This window comes from Falco peregrinus, chromosome 6 (genome assembly GCF_023634155.1).
Source record: "Falco peregrinus isolate bFalPer1 chromosome 6, bFalPer1.pri, whole genome shotgun sequence".
Lineage (NCBI taxonomy): Eukaryota > Metazoa > Chordata > Aves > Falconiformes > Falconidae > Falco > Falco peregrinus.
Genome location: NC_073726.1, coordinates 54,613,159 through 54,635,413, shown reverse-complemented (window position 1 = coordinate 54,635,413; position 22,255 = coordinate 54,613,159). Strand labels below are relative to the sequence as shown.

Here is a 22,255-nt window from a genome sequence, read left to right as displayed (position 1 = left end):
CCATCTCTCAGCAAGTCTTTGTTAGGCAATTAATTAATGTGATGTAGTTTCAGAGACGATGCAAGGCATTAAGTCCTTCTAAGTTCAGTGGAAAATGAGACCTGCTTTATGAAGCCAAATGCTAGGTTTGAATGGTTGGGACATACATTGATCTCCATGATGGTGGAGGTGGTATGAGTCAGACAATAACAGAAAAAAACCAACCCTTGTTTAAAACATGGGTAGACCATCAGTCTAAACTGGATTAAACATTGGTTCATAAGGCACATTGAATATACTTACACTGGGGGCTCTCATTACTTACTTTTTATAACATGTCCATAGGGTTTGGAAAGTCACTTTTCAAAACAGACATTCATCTTCTGTGAATAAATTCTGTCACTAAATTTTCAGGGTACACCAGGTTTGGCAAGAGACAAGTAACTTCCCTGTTCCAGGTGCATTACCTAGGAGACAACTGCTCTGGTACTCTACCTTGCAGTGGTTCCTGCAGAAAGGATAAAGCCATATAGGTCCTTGTTTCTTAAAATCTTTCCAGGATAAGTTGCACCTTGTGGTGGATGCTTTGAGGCTTTTGTTTTGTTCTATGCGAGACAGATTTTCAAACAAATTCACAGATTCAGAAGAAATATTCCTGAATTACAGACACTGTAACCCTTACAAATAACAGGCAATTAGAAATTTTTATGTAAAAGTATCATATTTAAAATTATTTTCTGATCTCACCTTTCCTCTATGTTGTGCATTCAGTAGGTGTCTATATTTGAGGTAACACTTTGCACATACATTACTTTCTGTAGACCATCTGTTTTTTCTTTCTTTGAATGGGAGTAGGCATGGCTCCTGCCTTGCCTTTTTCTTCACAAGTTTCCCTTTTGTAATGAACTGTCAAAAACAGGCTTCCTGAGCTTAGTATCCCAGGAGTACAAAGTTTATGAATGTACATATCCTGGTACAATGGAAGAAATGACCATGTGTTCTCTTTCTTTAGGCCTTTAATATTTAAGAAGGGTTAAGCTCCATATTGCTTTCAATTAACTTGCTAAAAATTAGTTCCTCTGTTGGTCCTAGGAAGTGTCAATGGTGCTTATGAGTTAAGCCTTTTGCCTACATACTCATTTCTGTTGTTTTTTATGTGCACAAAGTTTTAATGCCCTGTGGATTTCAGATGATTGACCCAGGGAGAAAGCCGAGTCTGTGTGACAATACAGTCTTCAGTTACCACTGCCAACACAAATAAATGGCTTCTTTCTAGCTCTATCATGAGTAATCTGAGTGGGATTCAGATTTTTGATAGACTTCAAAAAAATCCCACACATGAAACAATACACTGTTTTAAAAGAAAATCAGATTTAAGGCAATAAAGCATTCTTTATCTTAGAGAATGTTTTTCTTTCCTAGTTTCAAAGTCAGACAAGTGGGAATCTGGAATTCTGCAGCTGAAATAGGGAAATTTGCAGTTTCATGGTTTGATTCTAAATTGTGCTTATCAGGATGTAGTGATATATATATTCTTATGTTTTATAGAAAAAACTGGGAAATGTGGAGAACAAGATTACAGGTAGACAAGTATTTGTCCGTTGATGAAACACTGTAAGATTATTATTACATACTCCAAGTCAAGAGACTTGGAAAAAACATTAGTTTTTGAAGCTCGAGGATGCTGAAACTATACATAGCTGTAAGTCTTTAGTGAGCGTACAAAATACATCCCTTCTGAAAATTCTTACACAACAAAGCCAGCGTCTTTGCCACAGTCTTCAAGGTAGACATTAATTCTCATATAAGCATTTAAATTAAACCATATTATTTTCCAAGCTGCCAAGCCACTACATTGTGCACTTGCTACCAACAGAAGTGTGAGAGTTCAGTAGTTCTAAAAATAAAGTTCTTCACTTAAATGCCCACAGGTAGGTTGAAGTGTCAATCTGTAGGTGCCTTCTTTAAAAATGTTTACTGCTTGTGAAAGAGAATATATGATTATGCCTTTAAAAAATCACCTGTTATTAATATTAAAAATTAACTAGAAATCAACATATGTAACGCTGTTTTGTTCATTTCCTGAGCTATTTCAGTGCTTTACTTCCCTGCCTTGAGTGAAAGTAAAAAAAGGAAATATTGTTGAGTAAGGTGGTGTTAATGTTGCTGCTTGTCTCCTATGATGCTTTGCTGTTGGATCCGTGTACCTTCAGCACTGAAGCACTAAATGGCATACCCAGGTTGCTTATGTACAGAATAGATGTAATTTTTATACCCTAATGACCAAATTGCATTTGCTTACTGCAAATTGGGTGCACTAAGCCCCTAAGTGATATCAATTCAAGAGGAATAAAGCCAACAGTATTCAAAAAAATTACTGGGATGTCAGCTGGGACATGACTTTTGTCCTGTTGTTCTATGGTGAAGATTAGTGAATTCAAAGGAAAAACAAATGTAATTTCTTTGCAGAGACTGGTTATAATTTTCTCCTGAAAAAAAGTCCTAAAAAATGATTACTTTCTGCTCAAAGACAAATGTATTTGTACGCAATACATTGGCACAGCTATTAAGAATATTTTTTCTTCAGGAAACTTTAGTTCTATAATGTTGCCATTATTACTAGAAGGTAGTTTCATCTGCCACCTAATGCAAACAACATAAGTAATATAATAAACACTAACTAGAAGTCTAAGCATTCTGAATAGAGTTGCATGCTTTGTCATCTTAACGCCTTCTTTTTTCATTCTAAAGCTCTCCTTCAGTTGTCCTAGTAAGAACTTTGAGTTTGAGCTGCCTTCTGTGAATTCTTACACTTCTTTTCACTCCAGTGAGACTGACCCAAGGCTTTCATAGCCAGTTTGCTTTGTTTGAAGAGAACTGTCATAACAAACTATGAACCACAAAGGCATCTTTAGTAGCTTTGAAATTAACTTCTCTGATGTTCAATAATAAATGATTAAACATTTGTAATAATCTCATTTTATTATCTAATTTAAAATTTGAATATTTAAGAATAACTTCATAACCCAAAATATTCTTAAAGCAACTTGTCTTTTCTACTAAATTTATGGCAACAGTAGACATTTGTATTTGTATTATAGAATAGTTTTTTTAATATTTGTATGTGAGAATGTATGATTTTTGGAGAGACGGACACATAAAAGCTATACTTAGAGGTTTTTTGAAGGGGCAAATTATCTTTTAAACTGTATTACTTCAAACTTTTTGGCTTAGTCTTTTAGACAAGCTTTGTCAGTCTGAGTGCCCAAAGTTTGGCTTCTAAGTCCATAATGCTGAGACATTCTTGAAATGGGTTCAGAGATGGTGATAATAATGACCAAGTTCCAAGGCCTTCTGAAAGTCCCCTGAGTATAGATGCTCATGTAATATCTTCATGAAACCTGCTGTGGGACCAAATTAAAGATCTAATATGTAGCACAGTTTTTAAAATCATCATGCACCAGAAAGAGCAGTGAATGTATAAAACTGAGCATGAAAACAGGCACTCATTTTTTAAATCTTCTCCAAACATAGCTGTTTGGTTTCTGTAGAGGCACACCAACAGCATGATTCATCTGCAACTTATTTGAGGTATCTGCTTCAAATGAGATGAAATCACACCTATTTCTCTTCATTGATTATAAAAGTAATCTAGTGTGACTACTCAGAAATAGGTGTCTGTATTCAGTCAGTATTCAGTATTTATGCTCTGAAATGGTCCTTAGAAGAACAATATTGAGTACACACTGTAAAATTAAGCCTGTCAATGTATATGAAATGGTGTGCTGGAAGTATGGACTTCCCTGCACCGTATGAGCCCAGACCACTGTAAAAGGATCTGAAAAGAATGATAGAAACTGTAACTACCATGTCCGTATCTGCCAATACCTGAGACAAAAACTAAGAAAGACAATCACCCAAGATATCTGACATATAATAATGTTTGAATCCATAAGAGAAATAAATCTAGTTCTTTAGTTACTTCAGTATTTAATCTAAAATCTATCAAAATGTACAATATTGGCTAACTCTCAGCTTGCTACATTTAACAAAAATCTCTGTTGCAGGTTACTTAGTTATAGAAAATCCATCAAGTAAGTTGATTAAAGCTTGTATGTTGTGGTCATAAGTGAGTCCTAATGTGTGGTTCCCTCCTCTATGTTTATTAGAAGAAAACTCCAAGCTGCGTATAAATCATAAAAGCATGACTAATTGCATGGTAACTGGAGAAATGCTTTCTCTCTCTCTAGGGTGAAGCCTGCATGTCTGTGTTTTAGCTTGGGAAGTAATACAGGGATATTTAAACTCCTCAGGGTTTAAAAACCATGTCATTATGAGAATGAGGTCACTGCAATATTTTATATGTCTAAAACCTTGCAATGTATAAAATGTTTTCTGTGTGACAAAGAAGTATTATGTACTTTAGAATGCAATGATAACTTTACAAATTTCCATTAATGTCAAAACCTCATCTTGGAATGCTGTTACCTATAAAAACAATCCCACTCTTACAGTACTGTTAACATACTACCAACATTAAAAATTTGATGAGGGGAACAACAAGGGGAGAAAATGCTTCTATTTTAAGGGAATAAAACCAAATCAAATAAGCATGCTGTAAGCGATTAATAATTTTCTGCCTATAAGTAGCAATTTCTAATTTTCTGCTGATAAGTATCAGTTTCTACTGAACTGAAAAACATTGTTTATTAATAAACTGTAGTTAAATAAGAATAAAAAGAATGACAAATAATTTCACTATAGTCTTCTAATTTTTCTGTTACTACTTTCAGGCCAATAAGCAAGAAATCCTTCTTACAACATGTTGAAGAGCTTTGCACAAACAACAACCTAAAGTTTCAGGAAGAATTTTCGGTATGTTGCTAGCAGTTGTCACAACATCGCAAGACCTTCAGTCGTTTCATGTGTCACATTTCATGTCCATTTTAAGCAGGCAAGGCCGTGAAGGACTCTGGCCTTGATAATCAATACCCAATTACCACGTTGATTGTTTAGAAAGTAATATTACACTGATTTGGATTCTGCAGTCTACACTGCAACCTGATCAGAATTATTCACCTAACTGTCAGCAAAAGATGATTTTCTTTAGATTCCAGTCTTTGCAAGAACACCATAATATTTGTGCTTCTACATATGTAGTGATGCACATGTAGTTTACCTGAGAACAGTTTATTCAGAAATAGTTTTCTAACATATATACAGATATATTTAATTGCTTTAAATAAGTATGTTTTCCTGAACGATGATGACCCCAAAAACACAGCTGACATTTATTCTGTGAAATGTTAAGGCCCCAGTCATACTGTTACAGAACTCAGAAATATTTTTCTTTCATAGGCTTCAGTGCAGAAGGTAAAAAGTTTGGGCATGGTACTTTGCTTTTTGTTCCTCTACAAATAATAGGTCATACTTCCCATGCTCTTGAGAATAGCTTCCATGTGAATGTCTTCCATCTCCTTATGTGAGTAGTTGAACACAGCAAGCCTGTCTGTCTTTCTGAAAAGAGACCAGCTTTCAAAATATACATTGCATATAATATAATGCATATATATTTTCAAATTTAAATCTCAATTTTTTCTCAGTTTTCATTAGGTAATATTTTTATGGCTATCATGGGTTTTTTTCTCAGCAATATCTTCTCTTTTTGTTATTGCAGCATCATTATCATCATTTGTAACACATACAGTCATTTGCCCTCACAAAAATAATTTGTCATTCTCCAGTGACGGTATTGTTTTGGATTTATAGATTTACCACAAATTGCTTACCAGTTGGATTAACAAAAATGAAGACTCAACAATTGGCTTTTCTTCTGCTAGATTATAAAATTTCAGTCTCTGAGGGAAAACTAAAAAAAGTGTGAAAAGATTAATGGTATTTCCTACAGATTTTTTGTTATGCTCCTTAGGTAAAATTGGTCTGGATGTAATAATAAAAAGCACCATAAAATTCTCTGAGCAATAAAGTAAGAACCTTTTTTTCCAAGAGCAGAAGTGTTATTTCACTTGAACAAGAGTGATTATTATTATATTGTGCATGACTGAACAGATGAAAAGTTTTACTAGCAATAACATTTTCACATATTAACGTTTATCACTGGAAAGTGACTAGTATTACTTTCTTTAGGTGTTACCCACATTGGGTAAGTCTTAGCATTGGCTAAGTGTTAAAACTTAAACAATCGTGCTTTATCAAATCAAAATCTTGGCAATCCATTTCAAGTTAAGAGAATACAAGTAGCTGAGGCCTCTTCCAACTAAATTATTTAGTCCATTTACAATCTACAGCTTTTTATTTGTAATTTGGGATTCCATTTTTTAATTTTTTTCTCTGAGCTTCAACTCCCATGTTTCAGAGTGTAGTGATATCTTACCTTCCCATATGACTTGTCCAAGGGCAGGAAGAATTGCAGGGTAGGTCCAGTCCCTGATGGAGAATATGTCTATAGCATCTGTAGCACCTGTCTTATCAGATGAATAATGGGATTGACAATGTGCTTGAAGTTACATCAGAAATGACAATGCACAGAAATAGGCAATGCACACAACAAGCAAGCAGACCTAGTGACCAGCATTGTTCCCATCCACATTCATCATTTTAGTTTCACATAGATGACTCGGGGCTCCTACAACGTGTGTAGGCGAGATGAGCTCAAGATATAAACCCGTGGGCCATTATATCTGAAGTACATAACTAAAAGCATGGTGCTGAGCTTGCTTGGGCTCTCTGGCTGTCTCTGTACTAGTAAATTCAAGCATACCAGGAAAAGGACATGAGGAACATGATAATTTACACTCATAAACTGCTAGTATATTCCCTGCCTTGAATTTGGACTGTTTCTGCTAGCAGTCTTCCTGGACAATTCCAAGATATGTTTTGGTAGGTAAAGTAGTTTAAAGAAACAATAACTGATGTTGGGCAGTTATGATGGTAACTGATGGTGGGCTCCATGTAGCTGATATTCAAACTTCCAGCTTTCCAGATGATATCTCTCAGCATCTTTGGGAAACCAAGTTTTCCTAGTAACTGGCAAATTACTGAAACAGAAATATTTGTATAAGTGGTTTATGATAAGTTCCGTTCATGAATAAAAAAGTGAAATACCTCCAAATATCATCACTGTACCATAAAAGTACTACAGCAAACAAAGTGCAAATTATTTCAAAGTTTTGTAAGTCTGCAAAGAGATATGGTTTCTGTGACAAACTGTTGTTGAATTTGGGAATCCAAATAGTCTTTCTCCAATTCTGAAAATAATCATTTAGACTGAAATCCATACTGATGCAGATAATTGGTACAAGGCTTTTGAGCACTCATTCAGATATGGAAGCATCACTACAAAAATAACATAATCTGCTTCTCTGTTTCCTCTCTATTACGAAGTACTGTACAACAGTGCTACTTTTATACTAGTCAGCTGGTAAGTTAAGACTCAGAGGAGTGAGGCAAATGAGGCAAATTAAAGTTCACATGACATGCACATGATATATGGTCCCATGGCCCACAAGACTTGCAAAATGCCATAGGCATTTCATGTATGTTCTTCCTTCACGCAAAATTCAATGACAGACGTTTTGTGGGAGACTTTCAGCTTTCTGAATGAAAGGAATTTTAACTTCTCAACGCTTAGCTGTCTTTTACTGTTCTTAGAAATCCTGAGAGGAAAGCACAGAAGTCACTCTACTGTGTCTGAGAATGGGGATCTTTCTGTAGGTTCAGTTATAGAATTGGGACTTTACTTCTCTAAGGGATTATTGAGGCAAAAGGCAGAGGCAACAGAATAGGTAAAAGAAATGTACCTTGAGTACGGTAGAGGTTGCTTCAAAGACAAGATTTTGAAATAATGGGTGCCTTTAAAGATACTTTTCTAGAGTATGTTACAGTTCATTTAGTTTCATATTTAATTCATGTCTGTTAACTATGTTTTTTAATTCTTTAACATAAGGATATAAATGTAAAGTCAGCCATTCTTTATAAGGTGATTTTAAGTCAGAAACTTTCTTTTTAGAAGGGGCATAATCATAGGCTTTTCATCCTTAGGAAGCATAGATATTTAGAGAGATTTTGAAGAGCATGTATGGGATCTAGTCCCTTGTTAATTTTCAAAGGGAGATGAGCATCTAGTTGTTCTCTGCCATTCTTCCCCTAATTCTTTCCCCAAGGAAATGTGTCAGAACCAGGAAAAGAAGTCAGGTCCCTTGCCTGAAACTCTTGCTTTTATCATGAAAACCTCTTTCCCCTTCTATTCAGAAGCACCTGCAGTTATATTATTGAGGATATAATTATAGAAATGAAGTAGGCCTCGTGCTTCAGGCCATAGGATTTTTGTCAGATGGTGAAAGAAAAAAAATTCTTATGAGATAATATTGCATGTAATACAATTCAAGTGTTTTGAGCTCTCCTTTATATGCCAGACATTGTCCAATGTACAAAATAGGATATCAGATTAAAGGGATTACTGATTTGGTTTATTACATGGTTTTTTTAATGATCCCATTTTGCTAATGTTTATATCAAATTATTCTTAGTATTTGAACCCATCAAATAAGGCTGACAAAATATTTGAATTAACAAAGAAAAATGCTAGAATAAAAAACACTCCTGTTTTTTCCATTTTTTGTTACCTCTTTCATTTATTTATTTATTTGCTAATAGTTGTCCATTACATTTTATTTATAGAAAACAAACTGTCTCAAATACCTGGGCAAAAGAGCACTTGAAAATAATTAACATTGAATCTGATAGCAGGGCTATCTGCTCCACTTTTGGAAGTAGCCCATGTAGTGCCTAACTGTTAATACTAAAAGACAAATTTGAAGGGATTACTCAGCAATAGCGGCAAAATTTTTTATTGTACTCATTCAAAGCAATAGGTAGATCTCTTCGTCTTTATCTTAGCCAGATGTTGAAATAGACTTGCATATAACATTTGTTAAACAAAGGGAAAACCTATTACAGTTAATGCAGTTACTAACTTGGAAATTCTGGCTAAATTCTGGCTTTTCTGAGACTTCTGTTCTCTTTATCACCACTATGAGATCATCATATTAATATGTTTTTTTCATTAACAAGTTATGAAGTCATCTTCGCTCTTCTACTCAGCTTTGGAAATTATACCTATTGATGTACACAAACACCCCCATCAAATAAGTTCCTCAATATAAATGATTTATCCATCTCTGCCCTTCTGTAATAGAACTAATGACCAGTTATGAAACTACAGTACAACCCAAAATAACTCTTCCCACCCCTTTCACAAACAGTCCTGTGAACAATAGCTAATTGCCAGTTGTCTCAACTTAATTAAATTCTCATCAGTTCTCAAGCCCCAGGAGTCGGGAAAGGGCATTATTCAAGAGTAAGGCTGAGTCAGTAGCACATGGTAACCAAGTGTGTGACTCCATGAAAAAACAGAAAAGAACGACAAAAGGTGATAGGCTGAATTTATCCAGACTTGCAAAGGTGGAAGTGCACGTAAGCTTTAATTGTTCAACTTGACAGCATTGTCTGCAGTGGTGCATTAAATGTTGCGGTGTAACTGGGGTTGGGCAGTGAGGTGGAATGCTGTGTAATGCTTCCAACTGTTCTTAGAAATGCACTTTCCTGCAGAACTAAGGAATTCCTCTTGCTGGATGGCTGTGTTGGGTTTTATATTCACTGAAAGTGAAATGCAAAGGTTTGCCAACAAACATTTATTCCTCTACAGGAACTTCCCAAGTTTCTTGAAGACCTTGCTTCAACTGATGCTGATCTGCCTTGGAACAGGTCTAAGAATCGTTTCCCAAACATAAAGCCATGTATGTGTGCTTACTGATCAACTCCTCCGTTTTGCTCTCTGCCTTCGATAGTGCAGCATGTATTTGAAATGCAACCGTATTTTTGTTTGATCTGCCTTTGAAATGGCAATACAATCATGTCCCCATTATGAAATAATTTTCTGTCAAGTAATCTGTCTTTTCATTGTGTTTTTTTAAAGACAGTTTTATTTGCAAGTAGCTTTCAACTTGCTCTCACAAGCTTTAATATGCAGGTGCAAGAAACTGTAGCCTCTATAGTTTCTTAGCTTTGTAATTCAAGCCATGTAGCAAACTCTTTAACATTCTTCCTCTTTTTTCTCCCCTTCAGTGAGAAGTAATTTTTTTAAACATAAAAAATCCACATGTTTGTGCATTCAGCTACCTCAGGATCCTGGGTATGCTTTCTTGTGGATATGTGTACATGTGCTGCAAAGTTTCCACAGAAGATCAGAGTGACTGTATGATAACTTATAAGCCAAGGCTAGATTTTATCACAGGAGACAGGAGTCTGTCTCTCTGTACTCAACACTGCTTCATTTTTCAGTTAATAAGACAAGAAATGTCATTATTATTTTAGGCATTAGCTGTGATGTGAGATGGGGAGCACGGCATTCCTTGGTTAATAATGCTACATTCTGTGCTATTAACTTTTCAGAGCAGCTGTTCCTGCTATCTACTGCCTTGTTCAAGACATACTCTAAGTTAGTCACTAAAAATTTATATTCATGACATATAAACAGATAAATTTCATAAATTTTTAACTTTTTTTTTTCCACTACATTGGGAGGCAAACATCAAAATTTGGAATGTTTGGTTTCAGCATTTAGTTATTGTCATATGACATCTTTCCTGGGTTTTGTCATTTCTGCATACATACCATGGGCCCAAATTAGAAACCCTCAATATATATTTTTTTTTCCTGGAATAATGAACTTACCTTATGTAAAAGAAGTTAAAGTATGTAAGTGTGAGGAACTGGCTCAAATCTGTGACCTGGGTACAATATATAGGACAGAGACCCAGCTGTCTGTTCACATGGAAGTTGTCTGTGCTAGAACAGCATGGCATAAAGCACACCAGCTATCATTAGGCAGAGGATCCTTCTGTATGTACACCAAATTGGAGGATTTGGCACATTCACCATTTTAATTAAAAAGTATTATATTAAAATAAGTCTGGAACAGTAAAGGATGACCACAGTAATGGAAATTGGTTACATTCCCTTTGTAATTAATGTTCTACTATGTCAAGTATGGTTAGATTAGCAACAATAACAGTATTTTTTATTTTTTTTAGCACTCCAGGAAGACTTGTTACATGTTTCTATGTTTTTTAAACAAATCTTTTATTTAACTAGACTGTATTTCTATGATAGATAATAACAACAGAGTAAAGCTGATGCCTGATGCTGGTATTCCTGGATCTGACTACATTAATGCCAGCTACGTGTCTGTAAGTAGAAAGTCACTCACATTTTTACTATATTTGTTTTCTGGCAAAAGAGAGTCAAAAAATAACTTGAAAGAAGAACAAGATTCTAATTTTTCTTTCATTCACTACAACTACTCTTGCCATGGCGTTGTTTGAGTGACTCCTGTGGCATTGAACATGACTGGTTAAAAATATAATTTATCCCATTTTCATTGCTAAGCAGTGATTTTCAGTAATAATCAAAACTGTGTCCAGCAAATTACTTTCTATAAATATTCTCATACTATTATCATTAAAGACAACAGCAAAACTCCTACCAATGTCAGTTGTTTGGATGGGTGTTATTTGGTCTCAGTTCAGGAGCTGGAGCTATTGTATATGAACAGGATAATGTAAAGATAACTGAACTGAAAAGTTTCATAGAGATAGCTAATAATTTTGGTGAGCAGGATTTTGTTTTTTTATTATTTTGTGAAAGTTATGATGGAAGAAAATACAAATAAGCTTCTTGAAGAAGTAACTGGTATTGTATTTCTCATCTTCAGCTTTCTTCCTGGACCTTCCATTTTCTAGTTGTGTTCTCTGTAAATCCTTCATTTATATTTTTATCTCATTTTTTTCCATTGAAGCTCAAAGTTTGACTTATAACTGTGCATTTAATTTGTTGTAGCAGTGGCTGGTTGTCTAACATGAGGTCAAGACTTCATTTGCACTAAGCACTATTCAAACACATAGCAAGACATGCAGACTGTAGTCTAAAAAGATGAAAAAATGGCAAGTAAAAATAGTTATTCCCAGGTAACTAAGAGACATTCACAGAGAATAAGCAAGAGAGCTGACAGCATCTTCCTCTCTCATTAGCAAAAGCTATTTATTCCCTTTATATAGAATGTCCTAGTTCTGACATTTAGCAGATAGGAAGAGCCATGCCACGTTGTTACTTGACACTGGGACTGTACACAGAGCCACCAAGAAGGAGACCAGACAGCCTGGAGCATGGCCTAGTCTTTACCCTTCCTGTCACTAACTGACATGCCAAGGCTTAGGCAGGGAACACTAAGAGCAGCATCCAAAAAGCTGCAGCAAAAGCCAGCTGCAGGGAGTGTTCCCTGCTAAGATTTTGCATCTCTTTACTGCATACAGGCATCTCACTTTAGGTCACCACTGTTCATCAGTGAATAGATAACTGTAATGTTACCTTTTCTCAGGGCTAAAGCTTTGCTCTTTATATGCTCTCACTTTCCATATTTGTGGATGTGTAATTATATAAATGCATATAGCTGTAAATATACAAGATGTGCATGTGTGTATTTACATACCTATTTATCTAGGTGTGTATACATATGCATACACGTAAAAAGAGGGAAAGAGATCTTGTATATGGTTTTAACAAATGGGAACTTGGCTGCTGCTTTTATTTTCATTGGTTGAACAAGAAAAAGTCAGTAACCATACTGCAAGGTTTGCATCCCTGAATTATAGTTTCTCACCTCACTCTTAAACTAGGAAGGATTAACATAGTTTCTCACTGCCACCTGTTCTGTATATTATAGATGGAGTAAGTAAGAGGCAGCTGTGAATTATAGGGCTATAATTCCAACAAGGAGCTTCAGTGGTGCTATAAACCACTGTGTAAGTTGTTTTAGGCAATAAGCAGAACTCTGTGATATTATAGACTTCTAGCTCTACAGCATAAATGTATTGCTATTATTGCTATTGTTATTTTAGACTTTCTATAGTACATGAGAATTCCTTTAGGGTACACTTAGTTTCTTTGGGGAAACAGATCCATGATGCACTGATAGCATTTACACAGATTTTTTTCAACAAACCTCCTTCTCCCCAGGTTTTACAACAATTTATAAATGAACTAAACAGCTGAAGCCAACATTAAAACAAAAGGCAACCCCTACAGTAGGTTTCTTTAAAACTTTTATCAGAGATCATTTGTTTGAGTAAGCTCCATCCCTAAGTTACAGCAGATCCCTGATGATCACTGGAAGGACAAGGTCATCAGTGTGGTATGTATCTTGCACTAGCTCTCAGATTGCTCCTTAGTTGTTTTCCTGGCTCCCCTGCTCCTTAGCACTATGTAATTCTACTTTGTTGGCCACCTCCTAACATAGTTCTTGGTGGCCTCTGGCTGGATCTGCAGTAAGGCTCCTATGAAGGCTTAGATATTTTTAAAAGGGAACTACTGACCTGATGTCCCTGTAATTTCTCTGATAAATGCATTGCTATTAGAATGACATTTCCCAAACTTTATTAGAGCATTGGTTCATAACTGATCTATACAGTGGAACAAATGCCATTACTTCCTTAGGTTTCCAAGGCCATCTGCCGTGCAATCATTAGCCAGGCCTATGCCAAGTCATTTAGTATGTCTGACAGAGTTTTAGCCTTATACGTGATAGCTACAAGCACAACTATGAGTCACATGCAAACTCTTTTTTTTTTCCTTGCCAACCATTATGTATTAAATATTTTCTTTTTTCTTAGGGTTATTTATGTCCAAATGAGTTTATTGCAACTCAGGGACCATTACCAGGAACAGTGGGTGATTTCTGGAGAATGGTGTGGGAGACGAGAGCAAAAACACTTGTGATGCTTACACAATGTTTTGAAAAGGGACGGGTAAGTTACCAGTGTGCCAATTAACAGCATTTGATATAACTGGAAATTCTGTATGTAGTTTCTGTCAAGATTATAATATGATCATTGTTAATTAGTAATCATCTGCCTGCAGATAAGATGTCATCAGTACTGGCCAGAAGATAACAAACCAGTGACTGTGTTTGGGGATATAGTGATTACTAAATTGATGGAAGATATTCAAATAGACTGGACCATCAGAGATCTAAAAATTGAAAGGGTAAGCCAGAACTGGAGTCATAGAATAAAACCCATCCAGCACCTCAAAGAACATCAGATGTGCTCCATGTCACCCAACTACCCCTCAGTATTCTTCTTTTAATCTTTTAATGCATGTGCACTGTACTGCCTTGTTTTCCTGCATTTTGTTTTCATTCCTGGGTTTTGTTTCCTGAGAATTTTCTCCAATTTCTGTTACAAAAAGCTCAGTTACTTGTCTGACATGCTATGAAGGGCCTATCAAGGTTACTGAACCTCTGGTTTGGTGGGAGGTGAAGTTTCTATTTGGACACCTCAGTTGTCTCTTCTAGAAAGGAGTAATCCTAACCATTCTGTGATCAGACAAATCCCTTTGAATGTATCCCTCTCAGATTAAAGGGCAAGATTCTCTGGTGCAGTGCAGCTGTTTTGCATTGTACCACCAGCCGTAATGGCCTCCACCCCCAGGAGATTCACCCAATATAAATGAGAATCATCAGTATTACTCCCACTCTTTCTGGTGGGAAGCGAGGTGGGGGGTATAGCATAGATGTTCATCCTTGTCATGATCCACAGCTATAGTGTCCACTCTTTGGAAAAATTCACACACAGTGTTAAGTCAGACAAGCAAGTAGGCTCAGAAAGCAATCTGGACGTAATAACCCAAGATTAAGTCAGCCTTCTTTTGCACTCCCAACATTGACCTGTGTTGTATGTAGCGCAGCCAGATCCTGGGACCAGAACTCAGCTATCCAATAGATGTATTGCCATCCTGTGGCATGCACACATGATGAAAAAACCAGCAGTTAGGGGATTGTCTCAATGGTCACCCCATAAAGATGTATTGTGCACATAATACAGGGAAATTGAGCATTTTAAAATGACTGAGAGAATAGAAACTATTTTCAGTTGAAATAAGACATAAACAAGACTGGAAAAGGGACTATTTAGAGTAAAAATGCTTGCCGGCAAAATGCAAAGTCACTGGTGTTAACCAGGGTGAGGCTGGAAGAAAATAAAGCATAACCTGCATTGTCTAAGTGATTCATTTACTATAGCTGTACTACCCTGCACAAGAAGTTATGTCCTTGATAAGCATGTCATTAAATGTGCCATGTTGCTGGCTTTAAGATTGTACTTAATCTTCCATTCACAAATGGGTGGATTCTTGATGATCTTCTAGTGAAGGTAAAAAGTATATGTGAGGCAGACCATTCACAATTATTGCCATATTGCATCCAAAGTAATTTCTCTTTTGTTTTGACATTGATCAATTTGAAAAATACAGACAAAAAGTAGTTGCTACATATAATTGTGCACAGTTGTTCAGTGTTTCCTGCAGCAAGTGGTTAGTTCAAAATAAATTAAAAAGAAACTGGTTCATTACACAACAGTTGATTGAACTGTTTTACTCCTTGCTGCAAGATACTATCAATGCTAAAAACTTACAGAGCTTCATCAAATCCAGATAAATTAGTAGAAGAAAATTCTGACAAGTACTATTTAAATTTCAAGATACCATTTCTGACTGAGACAGTTCACAGGTCACAAACTATGATGAATGGAAATCATTTTCTGTGGAACTATAGATACATTGTTGTCATGTTTTATAATTTCCATTTTCCCTAAGATTTTTCCTTGTCTACTGTTGGAAAGAAGATAATGGTCTAGACAGGCCTTTGGCATGATCCTGTGCTTTTATTCTTACGTCCTTCATACTTAATTTAGATATCAGATCATAACTGCTCTTTTCTTTATTATTGCTGCTGCTCTGATTGAGATGGCATCAAACACTTAGAAAATACATCTGTCTTTACCAACATATGTGTTTGCCTTCACTCCATTCGATCAGTCTAATGGTTGCTTTTTTCTAAATAAATTTGTCATCCCGATTCACTAAACTTAGAAACAAGCTGTAGAAACTTCAACCTGTAATCTACAAATTACATTGATGTAGTGACTGAAGTCAAATGGAGAGTGACTGCTGAAATCATGAATACTTCCTGAAAGATGGACTCGATGCCATCTCTCAAAAAACTGCTGTAAGGTCTGTGCACATTGAATTGTCCCTTGATACAAGTACATCTTATAATTATTATGCTATTCTGACTTTCTTTTTTACACGAAATTGCTGAGAAGTTTATATTTAGCTTACTGGATCTTCTGTCACATTTGTTCTGCAAAACTACCTTATTTTATGTTTTTCAGCATGGAGACTGCATGATGGTGCGGCAGTGTAACTTTACTTCTTGGCCAGAACATGGAGTCCCCGAAACCACTGCACCAATTATCCATTTTGTAAAACTTATCCGTGCAAGTCGAGCACATGATAGTACACCAATGGTGGTTCACTGCAGGTAAGCATATTCACCAAATAACCATTTAGTATCTTAGAATTTCAAGTGTATATTAATGCTTAGGGAAGTTGCCAGAAGAAAATGAAAACTGAGTGTACAGGTATGGTTCTAGTATGGACAGCAATGAAGGTTTCTCTAGCAGTTCTTAGTCCTTTCTAGGAGGTAAAATGCCAAAGTGTGTCTGTTCTTCCATTCATGGAAATCCCAGTGAGGTAATGTCAGTGAAACAGTTACTTCAACCATTACCGTAAGGTACTGCTGGATTTATCTCAATTTTCCTTTTTATTGTAAAAAGAGAAACAGCAACTGACATGTTGGTTTTCTTTACTTCTATTATAATTATAGCTCTTCCTAAGAAATAAATATTAAAAATTGTACTTAAAATGTACATGTCACATGTCAAGAGGAAGAAACTGGGAGCCACAAGGAAGGAAAAATAGGAACAAGGGTTTGCATATACCAGATTTCAAGCTCAGGTGCCTATAAACAGCTAAAATCTATATTTAGGCTCTTAAATAAATGATCTGGTGGTTAGAGGTGGTCAGCTGTCATAGTTCCCATTGATTCCATACTCAACAGCCTTAAACTGCTATTTTAAAGAGTAAGTGTGTGGAGACAGCTAAGTCTTCAGGGAAGTGGTGAGTGTGTCTGCATTTTATATGCAGGTCAGTGTTCCCACTGGATGAGTGGGCACACTCCAAAATAGCGATCTGAACTCAGAGGTCTGCAATGGATTCTTTGACTCATTCTCACTCGGTGTGAGTCTGGAAATGTGTGGAAGGAAAAGGTGGGTTTGGTGCCACAGATCTTTTCCGTAGCTGTCCAGTTTATCATGCATGGGAGCTCTTTTTATTTGTCCTCAGTATCCTGCAGGTGCCACCCACTATGGGTGATAAAGCCTCATTTTATTTAATATTGTTGGCATTGACAGCTTGACATTTCCATATATTGCAGGGGCCAGAGAGACTATTACAGGAGAGAACTATATGGTCTTCGTGTTTTGAGGACGTTTATGTTCCCTGGGGCCCTTCTGCAATGAATCCTATCCGTTTTTCACAACACAGATACATAAAGGGTCTAGCACGGGCCAGATACTCCGCCTGTGCTCAAATTCCTGATGGTTATAAAGTAGCATTATGTGCTCTCATATCCAGTAAAACTCATTTGTTACCTTCTGCTCATTTGATCTTGCAGGTTCAAGAGAGTTTTGCTTTACATTTCCTGATTATCTGCAGTGATATACCTTGTGTTTATTACACAATTGCAGAGATGCCTGATAGTGACTTTGAGAAAATCCTGTTCGCTCTCAAACCTTTAAATAAAATAACACTAGGTACTAGTGTGTATTGCACACTCATCCTCCTCTTAAAAGTATTTTTTAAAATATTTTGCTAGATCCCATGTTATTTTGTCTCAAATACCAAAAGCATCACAGAATCCAAGTGTGATTTCACAAAATCTGGTGATATTATTTTCTTTGAATTAGGGAGCTCTAGAAAATTCACAGAAAAGCTGTAGGACCATTTTTCCACTTATATAGATTTGCTTTACTTATATCTCGTTGGTATGATGCAACCCCTCATAAAATCAAAGTCATAACAAGGCTCAAATTCAGATTTCACTTGATCCCTCATTCAGCAAGGACATGCACACACACACACACAAGTAAATACTAAAAATTAATTAATTTTTTCTGAAGGTTTTTTTTCACAATAAACTGAATTTAACAAGACTATTCTAATAAAATATTTTATACTTACAAAAATGAACATAAACCCTTTATTTTATCTTGTTTATTATATTTGCAGTGCTGGTGTTGGAAGAACAGGTGTTTATATTGCACTTGACCATTTAACCCAACATATAAATGACCACGATTTTGTGGATATCTATGGACTTGTAGCTGAGTTAAGAAGTGAAAGAATGTGTATGGTACAGAATCTGGTAAGATTTTTATATTTATCTATTCTGTTTTCCTGTTGTTGAAAAGTTAGTCATCTGATCTCCTACAAAAGAAGGATAGAAAGCTCATAACAATTAGTTGTCTAATACATTTTCTACCAAATCCTGCTTCTGTTTGGATTTCAAGCATGTATATTTCAAGAACCTATAGTTTGTATTTGTTTAACTATATTTGGCCAGCAGTCCTGACAAGTGCTGAAAAGAGTGCTGACATATTTCATTTTTAGAACCTAACATAATTTCTCAGACTTTGAGAAAGTTAATTTCAAGTTTTGGGGGATGAACAGTTGTTAAATAAAAAATAGATTTGCTTATACACTGCTTAATTTGACTTTATTTACTACTTAACTGCATTTTTTGAGTATGTATATGTAGCATAGTCCTCCAAACTTTTAAATATTAATTTACCTTTGACCTCATTAATGATTCCTTGATTCTTTTTAGATTGCTTCATATAAAATAACATATGGATAGAATGAAGCACAGACTTCAGAGTTTCTAAAATCAAGGCAGTGGTGGGGTTTGGGTTTAAAAAAGTGCATTTTTTGCAGACTTGTTGGGTATACATATAAATAAGTGATGACTTGCTGGTAAGAAAGACCTCTGCTGTATCTGGAGATCTGTATATATGTAAAGGAGTAATAGCCGAATTCAAAAATTATCCTAAACGCTCAGTGGAATGGAAATCCACCTGTATTTGCATGAGGCATCTGGTATAAGCCTCTTGCAGGCCAGATCTAGCTCAAGGCTGCTGCCTGAAGTCTTTGAGTCTACAGCATGACTTACCAACATCTCAGTATGGATGAGCAGTTTCAGGATGAACTTCCACGTGACTGATGGATTTAAAATTATGTTAATGTAAGAAGACTTGTTCCGTTAGGAATACAATTCTGCTGATCTATATCGTGTCAGAATATATGAAAAGTGTGTCAGAATATGCAAAAAACAGTTAACCACTTTTCAGCAGCTGCACTTCAGAAGATTTTGTGAGACCTTGTGGTGATACCTTATCATGCTGTTTCTTATAAGGTGCTGTCCAATTACCAGTTGCTTTCAATTTTTCCTTTTCCAGTCTTGATGGAGCTAAACAATTGCCAGGACTCTGCTGTGAAGATTGAGTTCTGGGAATACTTCTTTTGGTTGTTGCTTTACACTTTTGAAGAATCATCTGAAAATAAGGCAAAGGCTGGAAGACAATTTAATGGGAGCACTCCCAAAATAAAATCTTAAAACAGTGAGACATTTGATAAGATCAGTGTACATTGTAAAAATGTGCATCATTTTTGTGTACCTCTTCATTTGCATATTTTGGCAGAGAGTAGCGAAAAATGCACCAAAATGCAGTAGAAGATGATAGCCCTATAGTTCTGATATCCAAAAAAGTTAAGTATTGATCTAAAGGCTAGCTGCAAAATCCTGAGACAGGTTGTTCTCTGCCCATGCCATTTCTAGATCATTTTTGCAAGACTACAAAAGACAGATCAGCAACAAAATTTGCCCAAAGGGAACTGAATCTTGTAAAGTTTTATGGCAGATTCAGTAATCAAGCTATTCTGACAGTTCTGTTATAAAACACTGTTTAATTGTCTATGATAGAGATTTTATGTGATCAGCACAGAAGATACAAAGAGAGAAGCAATTCCTTCCCAAAAGTCAGTTTAGAGATCCCTTGGTCAAACTGTAAGACCTATGAGTAAAATTAAAAACTGGTTGCTCTCAGACCTGGTTTTTGCTTGCTTATAGCTTCAAAGTGGTTTTCCTTTTGCCAATAGAGTCGCTCTCTGTTACTGTGCCAATGGGCACAGAATGGCCCACATCTGCGCAATTAAACACCTCTGCAGTTACGCTCCTTCACAAGCTCTCTATAGGGAACGACCCATAGTCTGCAGTGACTCCTGGAACACACCTGGAAAGTATTTGGGGTAGCGCTGGTTCATGTGGATTAAAACTATGTAGGGACTATCCAAGCAGTTTGAAGTAGTTTGGATGATCAAGTTCCACTGGCTGGCAATCTACCCAGACACTGTTTAATTCCATAACGTAGATATGATTTCAATATCCTGGTACTCTGCCTGGTGGCCTGTACATTAACAAGGCCTGCCCTTGGACTACATGTAAAGTGCATAACCTAATCTTAAGTAAACTATTTTATTCTTTCTCCCACTTCCAATCATAAAAAGACTTTCAAATAATTAAGAATGTCATTAATTCTAACTGGAAAAATAACTTGTCACGTGTATGTTTACCAAGTATCCTGCTTCACTCTTCCCTGGCAAACCCAGAAAGATTTTCATTGCTACATGCTCACAAGTAGCTGTGTGAATCATATGTATTGTATGAATGCAAGAGATCACGGAGCTTTCAGAGTCTTCCTTCTGAATTGGAATACCCAATCTAAATTCCACTGAAACTTAAGACCTTCATTCTAGAAATTCATATTTGTCTGGTGAATCTGTTAGAAGTTTACCACCTTGCCAAGTCAAGTGCAAAGGCTAGTTTGAAGTAATGTCGTGCTATTGCTTCAGTAAGCAAGCTATTCAAAAGCATAATGGTACTGTGTACTTCAGGGGCCTGTGAAAGTCTGCTTTAATTACCCATGGTTCTGGAGCTGTGACCCTAAAACATATCCACGTAAGCAAATTTATCTTATAAATCTGAGACATTTGATTTGAAAATTGATGGCAGTTCAGTAACAAAATAGCAATTACTTAGCAGAAAAATGACACTAATTTATTTACCTGTGCAAAAGTCAAGGGAGTTATCTCTGTCTGTGGAGATACTGGACAAGGTACTCAACAACATGCTTTAGCTGAACCAGCTTAAGCAGTTGGGGGTTACACTAGGTGGTCTCAAGAGGTCTCTTCCATTCTGAACTGTGATCTGGCTCATTTTCTGCATCTACATACATAGGGCTTCTCTTGTGTGAAGATAACAATCCATTTATTTTCTTTCTATGTTTTCATTAGTTTATTTCATTCTTTGCTTTATTCTTACATTGCCTTATTTTGTTTTTCTCTTGTCAGCAATCATTACCCAGAGTTACTTTATGCCCTGGAAAGTGTCAAATTAACTTTAGTTGCTCACGCTTTACATTATAGTCTGTTAAAAATGATGCTACAGTCCAAGAAGTATCACTAAAAATAATGTGGGGGTTTTACTTTTACTAATGGTGCATGCTCCTAGAACTCCTAGATTTAGATTTACTTGAACTTTTGCATTTGAGTGCACCCTGCTGGTTTTCTCTATGCTGGAAAGAGGAAAATTTTCTTATCTGAATGTTACATTTGTGTGGTTCAGTTTCTCCAGTCTGAATCTAGTGGCAAAAAATAATCAACATCTTTTAACAGAACAAACCTTTACAGAAAATCGTGGAACAGCCTATTAGTCTCAGTTATGATTACTCTAATTTCATATCTCTTACTGGACATGAGGATTAACATGTTTTGACAAACTTTAACACATTATGCCTCATAATGTATGAAATCAAATCAGGCATATATGATATGGTCATTGAAGTATTGAGATTGCTAAGTTAACTTTAACTGAGTTCAACTGCAGTTACTTTGAGAACATCTAGATGTTATACAAAAATCCTAAGTTTTTTGGTGTTAGAAGTACATTTCTTCTAACCAAACCTCTTTAAATTCACATCTTACAGGCACAATATATATTTTTGCATCAGTGTGTATTGGATCTGTTGACAAGCAAGGGAAGTAGTCAGCCCATATGTTTTGTAAATTATTCAGCGCTGCAAAAGATGGACTCCCTGGATGCCATGGAAGGTAACAAAATATAGATTCTCTCAGAATTATTTTTTCATAGCAGGTGCCTTGACTTGTCCAGACTAGGAAGCAGAAA

General features: G+C 36.0%; 1 protein-coding gene across 2 annotated transcripts in view; it reads left to right on the top strand.

Moving 5' to 3' along the window:
* The window catches only part of PTPRQ (protein tyrosine phosphatase receptor type Q), a 141,827-nt gene that overhangs the window by 118,719 nt on the left and 853 nt on the right, over positions 1-22,255 (top strand). Inside the window, exons 54-62 of one of the 2 annotated variants that reach the window (XM_055809350.1) lie at positions 4,047-4,073; positions 4,773-4,854; positions 9,707-9,797; positions 11,173-11,249; positions 13,728-13,862; positions 13,975-14,100; positions 16,287-16,435; positions 18,244-18,379; positions 22,056-22,179. In XM_055809350.1, the coding sequence (XP_055665325.1) occupies positions 4,047-4,073; positions 4,773-4,854; positions 9,707-9,797; positions 11,173-11,249; positions 13,728-13,862; positions 13,975-14,100; positions 16,287-16,435; positions 18,244-18,379; positions 22,056-22,179 (947 nt within the window). The remainder of the gene's footprint in view (positions 1-4,046; positions 4,074-4,772; positions 4,855-9,706; positions 9,798-11,172; positions 11,250-13,727; positions 13,863-13,974; positions 14,101-16,286; positions 16,436-18,243; positions 18,380-22,055; positions 22,180-22,255) is intronic. The other variant, XM_055809351.1, reaches the window with a different exon arrangement.